The sequence below is a fragment of the Oryctolagus cuniculus genome, chromosome 7 (genome assembly GCF_964237555.1).
Source record: "Oryctolagus cuniculus chromosome 7, mOryCun1.1, whole genome shotgun sequence".
Classification (NCBI taxonomy): Eukaryota; Metazoa; Chordata; class Mammalia; order Lagomorpha; family Leporidae; genus Oryctolagus; species Oryctolagus cuniculus.
In genome coordinates this window covers 158046182-158058297 of record NC_091438.1, presented here as the reverse complement: position 1 = coordinate 158058297, position 12116 = coordinate 158046182, and the positions used below count along the sequence as shown (strand labels likewise).

At 49.7% G+C, this 12116-nt stretch overlaps 1 protein-coding gene across 3 annotated transcripts in view; it reads left to right on the top strand.

The window, feature by feature from the left end:
- UBE4B (ubiquitination factor E4B) overlaps positions 1–12116 on the top strand; it is a 128691-nt gene that overhangs the window by 99349 nt on the left and 17226 nt on the right. For all 3 annotated transcript variants that reach the window (XM_017346595.3, XM_008265943.4, XM_051858091.2), the window contains 4 exons: positions 3329–3428; positions 4573–4700; positions 5482–5580; positions 7435–7670. In XM_017346595.3, the coding sequence (XP_017202084.1) occupies positions 3329–3428; positions 4573–4700; positions 5482–5580; positions 7435–7670 (563 nt within the window). The remainder of the gene's footprint in view (positions 1–3328; positions 3429–4572; positions 4701–5481; positions 5581–7434; positions 7671–12116) is intronic.

Below are 12116 nucleotides of genomic sequence, written 5' to 3'. Positions count from 1 at the left end.
GGGTGCAGCGGTCCAAACACTTAGACCATCTTCCACTGCTTCCCAGGCCATAGCAGGGAGCTGGATCGGAAGAGGAGCAGCCAGGACACAAACTGGTGCCCACATAGGATGCTGGTGCTGCAGGCGGAGGCTTAGCTCGCTGCACCACAGTGCTGGCCTCTAGCGTTTCTTAAGCTAAGCTTTGTCCCCATCTAACAGAACTTCCAGAAGAGGGTCAGGGAAACAAAAACTTTTTGGACAAGTTATCTGGAATAATAATAATAATAAGGCCAATAATATAATAATAATAATAACTTATTATTATTAAACCTTTTGGTCCAGACTCTGTGAAGCAGCTGTGAGAGACTGTGTGCCTGTAACTGAACCTTGCTAACATCTCTCACTGATTCCAGAGGTCACTCTATAGGTTCCTCCCGATTTTCTGTTCCACAGATAATCTCGTCTATAAATAATAAACTTTTCTTTCATGTACTTTTTTCTCATGCTTTTATGGACTAACTATAATTTCTAATATGAATAAAAACAACTTTCTTGAAATTTCTGTCTTGTTGCAGTAAGAGAATGCTTTATATAATATCCTGTGTGCCACATTAATAATTTGCTTTTATTTCTAGTTTGCCACAAGTTTTTCATGCTTAGCAAGAGTTGAGTTTTACTAAATGCTTTTTTTTTTTTTTTTTTTTTTTGAAAGGCAGAGTGGACAGTGAGAGAGAGAGACAGAGAGAAAGGTCTTCCTTTGCCATTGGTTCACCCTCCAATGGCCGCCACGGCTGGTGTACTGTACTGATCCGAAGGCAGGAGCCAGGTGCTTCTCCTGGTCTCCCATGGGGTGCAGGGCCCAAGCACTTGGGCCATCCTCCACTGCACTCCCTGGCCACAGCAGAGAGCTGGCCTGGAAGAGGGGCAACCGGGACAGAATCCGGTGCCCCAACCGGGACTAGAACCCGGTGTGCCGGCGCCGCTAGGCGGAGGATTAGCCTAGTGAGCCGCAGCTCCGGCCACTAAATGCTTTTACTATACCTGTTATGGATATTGGATGGTTTTGTCTCCTTTATTCTGGTAATGAGGTTGAATTACTAAAAGACAGTGATAAAGTCATCAGGGCTTAGAGTCTTCTTTGTGGGAAGCTTTTAAAAGTAGAGAGACAGAGACAGACACACTTTGGAGAGCTTCCATCCATTGATTCATGGCCCAAATGCCTGCAGTGACCAGGGACTCGGGCCTGGAGCCTGGCACTCAATCCAGTCTCCCACATGGGTGGCAGGGACCTACCTACCGAAGCCATTACCACTGCCTCACAGGGTTGAGCTGGGAATCAAACCCAGGTCTCCACTGTCAGACGCAGGCATCCTTACGAGGGTCTTAACTACTAGGCCAAATGCCTGCCCCAGGAAAGGTTTTAATTATTGGTTTTATTCATTTTAATACATATGGGACTATTTGGATTTTCTTTGCTTTTTTTTTTTTTTTTTTTAAGTTGCATTTATTTGAAAGGCAATGAAACAGAGACAGAGGAAGAGACAGAGGGAAAGAGAAAAAGAAAGATCATCTACCCACTAGTCCCCAGATGGCCCCAGATGGCTGCAATAGCCAGGCCTGGAACTCCAGATCTTCCACATGGGTGGCAGAGACTCAGTACCTGAGCCATCCTCTGCTGCCTCCCTGCACGTTAGCAGGGAGCTGGATCAGAAGCAGAGAACTCCAGTGTGGGGTGTCGGCATACCTAGCAGGAGCCTAACCAGCTGTGCCGCAACGTCGTCTGCTTTGTGGTATCTTGTGTCAGTATTTTCATGATAGCTAAAGTTTCCAAACATTTAGACAGAACGTTGTTCATAATGCCCTTTATCATTTTAGTGTCTGTAGGATCTTTGCTACCTTATTACTCTGCGTTCTTTTAGTTTTAGTTTGCCTGTTTTGGTTTCTCTTGTCCTTTAACGGTTACTTAAAGTTTTCGTTTTTGTACTTCTGACTACTCAAGATGATTTTGTTTCCTGCTAAGCAGGGCTTTAACTGCATCCCTCACTTTTGGCATGTCCCATCTTACTGCTGAGCTCTAGAATTTTGCTTTTATTTATTCTTGTTTGACCTCTGGTTATTTAAAAATATCTTCTTTTTGAGTGGGTGTTTAGCGCAGCAGTGAAGTTGCCCCTTGGAACCCTGCATCCCATATTGGAGTGCCTAGTTTGAGACCCTCCCACCCCACTTGTGATTCCAGCCTCCTGCTAACGCTCACTAGGGGGCAGCAGTGTTGGCTCAAGTACTCGGGTCCCTGCCACCCACATGGAAGACCTACATTGAATTCTGGGCGCCTGGCTCTGGCCTGGCTCTGGCCTGGCTCAGGCCTGGCTCAGGCCTGGCTATCGTGGGCATTTGGGAAGTGACCTGGTGGGTGAACAGTCTCTCTCTGCCTGTCTTTTTGTCTCTTCTCTCTCTGAATCTCGGTCACTCTGCCTTTTAAACCAGCAAATGGAAGATCTTTCTGTTTCTCTTTCTTGCTCTTATAAATCTTTAAAAGGGAAGGATTATTCTAAGGTACTATTTGATTTATTAAATTCTTTGAAGGACTGAAAAGCCTCCAGAGCTGTGCTGTGAGCCTGGACTGCCAGGGAAGCTGCTTCAGGGTTCAGCCTAACAGCGCCGCCTCTGCCCTGGGCACAGCCGGGACCTTAGGAGAATCTCGCGACTCCCACCTCACAGTGTTTGCTCCCATCTGTTGTGGAATCTAGGGATTGCAGAAACGCCATCAACAAGGCAGTCTAGGAAGTGTAGTTTCTAAAGACGTGGTGACTTGTAGCACTGCGCCCAGTGGACAGTGGTTGGAGCAGTGTAGCGGGCAGGCGGTAAGGCCTGCCGCGTGGGCAGCAGTGGGGAAGACCGCCTCGCGGACAGGTGCTGTCTGCGCGTGAATCTGAAGGACATGCAGGCGCAGGAGATGACTCAGAGAGCAGAGCATCCCGAGCTGAGGCCGCAGCAATCGTGGAAGAAGGGGGAAGGAGCCTCTGCTTCGGGTCATGGAGTCAGTGAAGCGACCTTGAGTTGTCACTGCAGAAACTGTCCCAGAAATGAGGGAGCTGTGTACGTTCCTCCCAGAAAGCGGACTGTACTCCTGAAACCTAAAGTGCTGGCATTTAAGACTTCATTATTTTAGGAACCAGCGGGGAAGCAAAGTGCTGCTAATTAAATGTCATTTGCTGCTGAGATGTTCTCTGACTTTGCAGACGCGTGAATGGGGCAAGCGGGGAGCTGTTCCTGATTGCCAACAAAACGATCCAGATGCACGGGTCAGTGGGTCCCGGGGCTTTCCTTGACTGTTAGTCTTTGATTTCAGAACCGTGGAAGATTTGAAAAATAACGAGAGCCAATGGAAAGACTCGCCCCTGGCGACCAGACACCGCGAGATGCTGAAGCGCTGCAAGACTCAGCTCAAGGTCTGTGTGGCCATCGGGCATTCCCGCTGCAGCCTCACGCCGCCTCTTCCCCAGACTGTGGCCTTGAGTGGGAGTCAGCGTCGTGTTTTCTTAATTGTTCTTTCCAAGAAAAATCAGTACATTTTAAACCTTGTTGATACCTTGCATGTATCTGCATAAAGTTATTGAAATCATGGGACAAAACATGCCTACACCAGTGGTGACAATGTGGATTCCTAATGAGTTTTATCTTTCTCAGTTTAACATCACCCCCTTTGCTCTGTTTTGGGCAAGATCTTCCCCACCTGACAGCCCCCTCCTCAAAATACACACACACACATCCAGCCGTGCACTTTGCTGACACTTGACAGCAGGTCTGTGCTGGTGGAAAGCTGGCTTTCCTCTGCCCTCAAGTCGTGTGTGGTGGAAAGCAATCTGCTGCCCAGGCCCATTCTGGGATGGAAACATCCCCAGCAACAAGCTGAATCTGCGAGAAGTCTGTGCCTTGCTCTTCCCCGTTGAAGTTTCAGCTACACCGCTGGGTGCTAAGTGATCAAGCTTTCTAGTAGGATGCTATGGGGAGCTCTTACCTGACTTGGATTCCTGGTACAAATTAAGACTTCAGTTTTATCTGCTAGCAGACTAAACCTACTCAGGATGCAAAATAAACCAGGGGCTTTTACCTGGGGTCTGTAGGCCCCTCCTCACCCCACGAGTCCCCTGATGGGTTCCCAGGGGTCTGTGGGCTGTACAAGTGCACGCACAGGGTCAGTCCTCACAGGAGTCCCCAGCGTGGACAGCTTGTCGGTGGTGGTGCTGGCGCTCTCGCAGATGTTTGGTTGGCTTTTTCCCGCTAACGGCTTTCACACCCAAAGGGCCTCCCTGGCGTCCTCCCCAGCCAGTTCAATACCTGACGTGTGACAGTAGCCGCTCACCTTCCCGAGCACCAGCTGTGGCCTCTGTGTCCCGGGTTTGCTCAGTGTACCTTTGTTCTCAGCATAAGGGAGGCTCTTGAGACGAAGCCACTGTCCATAGCCGCTTAGCTAAGAGCCAGCCCCCTTGCGCTCCAGAGCCCAGGCTTGCCCAGGCCCCCGCACCCTTCCCTGCCTGGTCACCCAGGGGCCTGACCTCTGACTCACTGGTGGGGGTAAACCTCCTTCCGCAGAAACTGGTGCGGTGCAAGGCCTGTGCTGACGCGGGCTTGCTGGACGAGAGCTTCCTGAGACGTTGTCTGAACTTCTACGGCCTTCTCATCCAGCTGCTGCTGCGCGTCCTGGACCCCGCGTACCCCGAGTGAGTCGGCCCTCCCCTCTCTCCTTTAGAGCCAGGAGCTAGCGCCAGGCCCTGCTCGGGATTGCACTTCCCGACTTCCGGCTTGGATTTACGTGGACTGTAGGTTAGCTTCGTAGGTGTCTCCTTGTGGATGGTCGCAGAAAGAGCTGAGTGTCAGCACCTGTTATTTCATTTCAACATCGGATACTTTTTTAACTTGTGGGAAGCCTTTCATGGAAAAGGAGATCTAGCAAGGGGAAGCAGAAGTGCTGCGTGTCGGGGGGTCAGGCCCCACGAGGCGCTGGGTCCAGGGGACACCCAGCTAGTTCAGAGTGAGCTAAGAACGTTGACCATCATCTTGTCACCAATGGGATGTCACCTCCATGCAGTCACTTTCAGTTTACTTCTTAATAAGACGTCTCTGGGTTACCAGTGTAGCTGAGATTGGCCATAGCCCCTGGAGGTGTGGAAAATGCTATTTAAAATACATGTGTAACTCTGTTGTCTCAAACAGTTTGACCTGCATGCAGTGACCAAATAGGATCTTTTCATTCCCTTCCTATTTGGTTTATTGGTTAACAAGAAATCGAGAAAAGGAAACACATTTTGCAGCATGCTAGCATATCCATTGTCTTTGTTATTCTTTGTTCATTTCTGCATGTTTTCTTTGCCTTCATACTTTTTACATAGCTGTATTATATTACTTTTCCCAAACAGAGCTCTTATTTAGTGAGTGTAATAAGCCTTGTAGTTTGACATACTGTGAATTGTGGTTTTATAAACTGCTTTTTTTCTTTGACAGCATAACACTGCCTTTAAATTCAGATGTCCCCAAGGTATTTGCAGCGTTGCCTGAGTTTTATGTAGAAGATGTTGCGGAATTTTTATTTTTTATTGTACAGTAAGTGCCTTTGCCATTCTATATGGTTCTAATATGTTTTTGTTCACTGCTTGTGCATGGTATCATGCACTGTGTTGTAAGCCTCCATTTTGTGTCTGGAATTTTATGTAACTATTTTAACTGAATGCTGCCTAGAGACTGGAGAAGTGGATGCAAGTGTGGCACCAGTCCAGTTCCAGTAATATCTCAAAGACAGAGTCAGGATTAACAATGCAGATAATAACGTATTCTGTGAAAATTGGGTTGAATTCCTCTAATGGCTGAGAATGTGTTTCTGAGAAACAGAAGGAGCAAACAGTTTATAAATAATCTGGTGAACATCCAAAACCCAGAAATACCCACACTTATATTTCTACCAAAATTTGTCTCAAGTGTGAAAATGAAGAAAGCTCACAAAGAAGTGGCATGAGTGTATAACTGATACTGGGAGTTTTTAAATGTTCTTCAAATCCTCATTTGGTTTATAAAACTCATTTTATTTTTAAGACACGCAGGTTAGAAGAGGCACAATTGCACCATGGTTGCAGTGTCATCGTGGCTAGGCAAGAAAACTGTGAACAGGTTTTGAAAAGTAAAAGTGGTACAGGGTCACAATCGCAGAGTACAAATTTTGAAAGTTTCCTAAAAACCAGAAAGAGCCAGAATGAGGCAGAGCAAGCTTTCTTGATGTCTTTAAAGAGGATCCAAGTAGGGAGCTGGCGTTTGGCTTTTGGTTCGTAATCTTGCGTCCCGCATCAGAGCGCCTGGGTTTGATTCCGGGTGCTGGCGGCTGCTGTTGCTGCTGCTGCTGCTTTTTTAAAGATTTATTTTACTTGTTTAAAAGTAGAATTAGAGACAGAGAGGTCTTCCATCTGTAGGTTCCCTCCCCAAACGCCACATTGACCAGGGCTGTGCCAGGCCAGAGCCAAGAACTTTTTCCAGATTTCCCATGTGGCCGCAGGGGCCCAAGCACTCAAGCCATCTTCCGCTGCTTTCCCAGGTGCTTAGCAGGGAGCTGGGTTGGAAGTGGAGCAGCCAACATTCAAACCAGCCCGTGGGATGCTGGCATCACAGGCAGCAGCTTTAGCCGCTACACCACAGTGCCATCCCCGGCTCTGGCTTCTGACTCCAGCTCCCCACCATTGCAGACCCTGGGAGGTGGCGGTGACAGCTCAGATAACTGGGTTCCTGCCACCCAGGTGGGAGATCAGGAGTGCGATCCTGGCTGCAGACCTTGACCTAGCCTCGTGCTAGTAGCCTTTGTGGACGTTTGAGAGAGAGACAGCAGATGGGTGCCTATATGCTCTTTTTGCCTCGCAAATAAATAAATAAAAATTTAAAATTAACAGAAAGAAAACAAAATTAGAGGCAACACGTGAGTTTTGAATGATGAGAAATATAAGAGGTGACTGACAGGCTTTATTTGTTGATGGAAACCAGTCTTGGAATTTAAGCAACTTAAGTCACATTTAAAAATTTATTTAAAGCTCAGTAATAAAAAAACACCTATTTGAAAATTTTCTTGTGTATTTATTCTGTTTTTGGAAGAGCTATGGAGTTTTGTTTTTAATTTTTAATCTTCATCAAAAAAATTTAAAGACTTTTTGGTTAATGAAGATGCTGCTTTTCTAAAATTCTATCTGATTTAATCATGTCCTTTTGGTTTACTTATATAGCATAATAAGTAAATGTGCCCCAGCAGCATGTGATGGATAATATAATTGCTTGAAGATCAGCAAGCTACAGGGAACTCCAGGAACAACTCAAGGGGAACCCCAAGCCCGTGTCTCCTGTGTCCCCTCCCCCCTAGTGACACCGCCTCCCCGAGTCGAGTTTCTCAGCGATCGTTTCTCGCCCCCCCTTGCCTCCATCCAGATACTCTCCTCAGGTGCTGTACGAGCCCTGCACTCAGGACATTGTGATGTTCCTCGTGGTGATGCTGTGCAACCAGAACTACATCCGGAACCCCTACCTGGTGGCCAAACTGGTGGAGGTCATGTTCATGACCAACCCGTCCGTTCAACCACGAACCCAGAAGTTTTTTGAAATGATTGAAAACCACCCTCTCTCCACCAAACTGCTGGTCCCTTCCCTGATGAAGTTTTACACAGGTAGGTTCCTGGTCTGCAGTGTGGCCAAGGTGCTCAAAACCTGCTGCCTAAAATCCTGATGTCCACTCACGGAAGTGTAATCTATCCCACTGCTGACAGAGCAGGCGCTACCGGTTACTCCCCCCCGAGTTTTGACATACTGCGTAGACTGTTCTACGGACTATATTCCCTGATGATTCGGCAGGACCTGTTCATCGGTGATTGGCATTGAGGTCCAGTAGGCGTCAGCAGCACAAGTTAGAGTGTTTTCCCCAGTGAAATTTCCTGATTTGTTCTAGCTTTGAACATACAGCGTTAGCTTTGTAACACTGATCTATACCCGAGTTTCCAGAGGGTGGGTAAAGTAGGAGGCTTGTTGAAAATGCTTGTTCTTGGGGTAGGCTCTTGGCATAGCAATCGAAGCACTTGGGATACCCACATTCCTTATCAGAGTGCCTGAGTTCTAGCCCAGCTTCCTGCTAATGTGCAGCCTGTGAGCTAGCAGCGCTGGCGCAAGGTGTTGGATCCCTGCCACCCCTGTGGGAGATCTGAGCTGAATTTGGGTTCCTTGCTGTGACCTGATCGTCAGCTGTAACTGTCGCAGACATTTGGAGAGTAACCAGTGGATGGGAGATCGTTCCCTGTGGTTTATCACTCTGCCTTCCAAGTTCATAAAAATAAATTTAAAAATTTTAAGTTTTAAAAAATGTTTTTTCGTTGGTCCCATTAAAACCAATGGAATCGAGCCGGCGCCGCGGCTCACTAGGCTAATCCTCCGCCTAGCGGCGCCGGCACACCGGGTTCTAGTCCCAGTTGGGGCGCCGGATTCTGTCCCGGTTGCCCCTCTTCCAGGCCAGCTCTCTGCTGTGGCCAGGGAGTGCAGTGGAGGATGGCCCAGGTGCTTGGGCCCTGCACCCCATGGGAGACCAGGAAAAGCACCTGGCTCCTGGCTCCTGCCATCGGATCGGCGCGGTGTGCCGGCCGCAGCGCGCTGGCCAAGGCGGCCATTGGAGGGTGAACCAACAGCAAAGGAAGACCTTTCACTCTCTGTCTCTCTCTCTCACTGTCCACTCTGCCTGTCAAAAAATAAAAAAAATAAAAAAAATAAAAAAAAAAAAAAACAATGGAATCAGGACTTCTGGGGCCCTGGGAATCTTCACTCACTCGTTAATTCTGTGCACGTTCATTGAGCACCTGCTGTTTGCCAGGCACTGTTCCAGCTGTCGGGTTGTGCTGGGGAAAAAGAGCACGTGGGACACTCTGCAGGGAGATCCTCTTCCCCGGGCTGAATTTATTCCAAATTTTAGTTATATTTTAACATTTATTTATTTGAAAGGCAGAGTGGCAGAGAGAGAGAGGGAGGGAGGGACAGGGAAAAGAGATCTTCCATGCACTGGTTCACTCCCCATTCGGCCAGGACTGCCTGGGTTAGGCCAGGGCAGAGCCAGGAGCCAGAAATTCATTCCGGTCTCACACTTCCATTGGGCCGTCTGCTGCTGCTTCCCAGACGCATCAGCAGGGAGCCACGTCAGAAGCAGAGCAGCGGCAGCTCCAGCTGGCACTCTGATCGGATGCTGGCAGCACAAGCAGCGGCGTAATCTGCTCCACGTCACAGGCCCCCAAGTTTTGGGTCCCATTTTCATGTGAACTGTCACCCTGGGACCTACTAGCAGAGGCATCGGCCGGGACTGATGGAACACTTCCTGGCAGGTTGGGTATTTCTCGGAAAGCAAGTCTGCTCGTCTGCTGAACTAGCACAAGGTGCACCTTCAGGGAAGTGTCTGTACTCTGTGTTCTTTTTTTTTTTTTTTTTTTTTTTTTTTTTGACAGGCAGAGTGGACAGTGAGAGAGAGAGACAGAGAGAAAGGTCTTCCTTTGCCGTTCGTTCACCCTCCAGTGGCCGCCGCGGCCAGCGCGCTTGCGGCCGGCGCACCACACTGATCCGAAGGCAGGAGCCAGGTGCTTCTCCTGGTCTCCCATGGGGTGCAGGGCCCAAGCACTTGGGCCATACTCCACTGCACTCCCGGGCCACAGCAGAGAGCTGGCCTGGAAGAGGGGCAACCGGGACTAGAACCCGGTGTGCCGGCGCCGCAAGGCGGAGGATTAGCCTAGTGAGCCGTGGCGCCGGCCTGTACTCTGTGTTCTTAGGAGGGACCCTGGCCACCCGAAACGCTGCCCTCCGCTGTCCACAGCAGCACTGGCCAGTTTGAGGACCCCTCAAGTGTTCGCAGGGTCCTTCCTGTGAACCAGGACCGGCTTCTGCCTTTTTGGAGGCCCAGGCCGCCCTCATGCTCATTATTTGTGAGGGTCCGAGCATCCTCCTGCCTTTCCCTTGTCGTCCTTATTTTGTGGCATCTAATGAGAGTTTCTCACCTATCTCAGACTGCTCACATCCTCTTAAACCAGGCAAGCTCACAAGACCCTGCACGTTTTGTTAGCATCCTTTCTTTGGCAATGGCGAAGAGTACTCAAAGGCCCGGTAGGGGAGGCACACAGGGCGGTCAGGTCACAGGTGTGTGCACGTTGCTGACAGGTGCAACGGAGGAGAATTCAACTTTCATTAAAATAATAAGGAGATGTTACTTTTCACCTGCCAAGTTTGTTTGTTTATTTTTTGCCAGGCAGAGTTAAACAGTGGGAGAGAAAGAGACAGAGAGAGACTTATAGACAGTGAGAGAGAGAGAGAAAGGTCTTCCTTCCATTGGTTCACCCCACAAATGGCCGCTACAGCCGGAACTACGCCAATCCGAAGCCAGGAGCAGGTGTTTCCTCCTGGTCTCCCATGGGGTGCAGGGCCCAAGCACTTGGGCCATCCTCCACTGCACTCCCGGGCCACAGCAGAGAGCTGGCCTGGAGGAGGAGCAACTGGGGCAGAACTGGTGCCCTGACCGGGACTAGAACCCGGTGTGCCGGCACTGCAGGTGGAGGATTAGCCTAGTGAGCCGCGGCGCCGGCCAACCAAGTTTACTTTTTAAGCTGAAAATACCCGGTACAAACATGGTTGTGCAAAAGGCTACTTAATCTATAGTGCTGTGACACTCTCGTGAGCATGTAGATGTGAAAATTTTTCCAGAATCCATTTGGCAGCCCACACAGAAAGCTTTAAATACTTGCTGTCTTTTGTATCAAGTCAAGATCCAGTCAGGAGGGGCCCGCGCTGTGACGCAGTAGGTTAATCCTCTGTGGTGCCAGCATCCCATATGGGCACCTGTTCTAGTCCCGGCACCTCCTCTTCTGATCCAGCTCTTTACTTTAATAGAGAGAATTTAATAGAAGGAATTGGTCGAATAGTTACCTGAAGACAGACTGCAGAAACAGAGACTCAAGGTGGGCCCTGCCCTGCCCGTGGGCATGGGGTGTTAGAACCCAGCTGTTGAATGAGGGTGGCGCAGAGCTAGGACCCTGGCCTCTGAGGAAGGACACTGGCCACCCTGTACTGGGGTCTGAGTGCTAGTTCTGGGGCTACCAGAGCTGGAAATTGGGACCAGCTGCTGCTGTTGAGAGGGAAAACTTGCTGGCAGAACCGCAGAAGGACCCAGTCCCCGCATCCTGCCGCACCCGCTGCTGGAGAGGCTGACGGACAGCTGGCGCAGACAAGTTCTGCGGCCCCAGCCCAGAGCTGAGAGACAACTGAAGTATCAGCAGCCCTCTTACATGTAAGCTTAATTTGTAGTAGTTTATTCCATGGAAATGATTGTGTGTGCTTATGTCTCTACTGACCAAGACATTATGTATAAAGCAGTATAGTGAAAATATCAACAGCAACCTCGGAGTGTGTATTTGGCCTAATGGTAAAGATGCCTGCAGCCCATATCTGATGTCTGGGGTCAGTATCTTGCTCTGCTCCTGACTCCAGCTTCCTGCTGATGCAGATCCTGGGAGGCAGTGGTGAGGGCTCAAGTCGTGGGACTCAGGCCACCTCCATGGAAACCCAGACTGCGTTCTGAGCTCCTGGAATCTCCCTGGCCCAGCCTTGACTTGCATTTGTGGAGCAAACCAGCAGATGGAAGATAGCTGCCTGCATGCCTCTCTAAATAAATAAATAAATAAATAATTTTAAAAGACTCAACTATTGGCCAGCGCCATGGCTCACTAGGCTAATCCTCCGCCTATGGCACCGGCACCTGGGTTCTGGTCCCGGTCAGGGCGCCGGATTCTGTCCTGGTTGCTCCTCTTCCAGTCCAGCTCTCTGCTGTGGCCGGGGAGTACAGTGGAGGATGGCCCAGCTCCTTGGGCCCTGCACCCACATGGGAGACCAGGAGAAACACCTGGCTCCTGGCTTCAGATCAGCGCGATGCGCCGGCTGCAGCGCACCAGCTGCAGAGACCATTGTGGGGTGAACCAATGGAAAAGGAAGATCTTAGGCCGGCGCCGCGGCTCACTAGGCTAATCCTCCGCCTTGCGGCGCCGGCACACCGGGTTCTAGTCCCGGTCAGGGCACCGGATTCTGTCCTGGTTGCCCCTCTT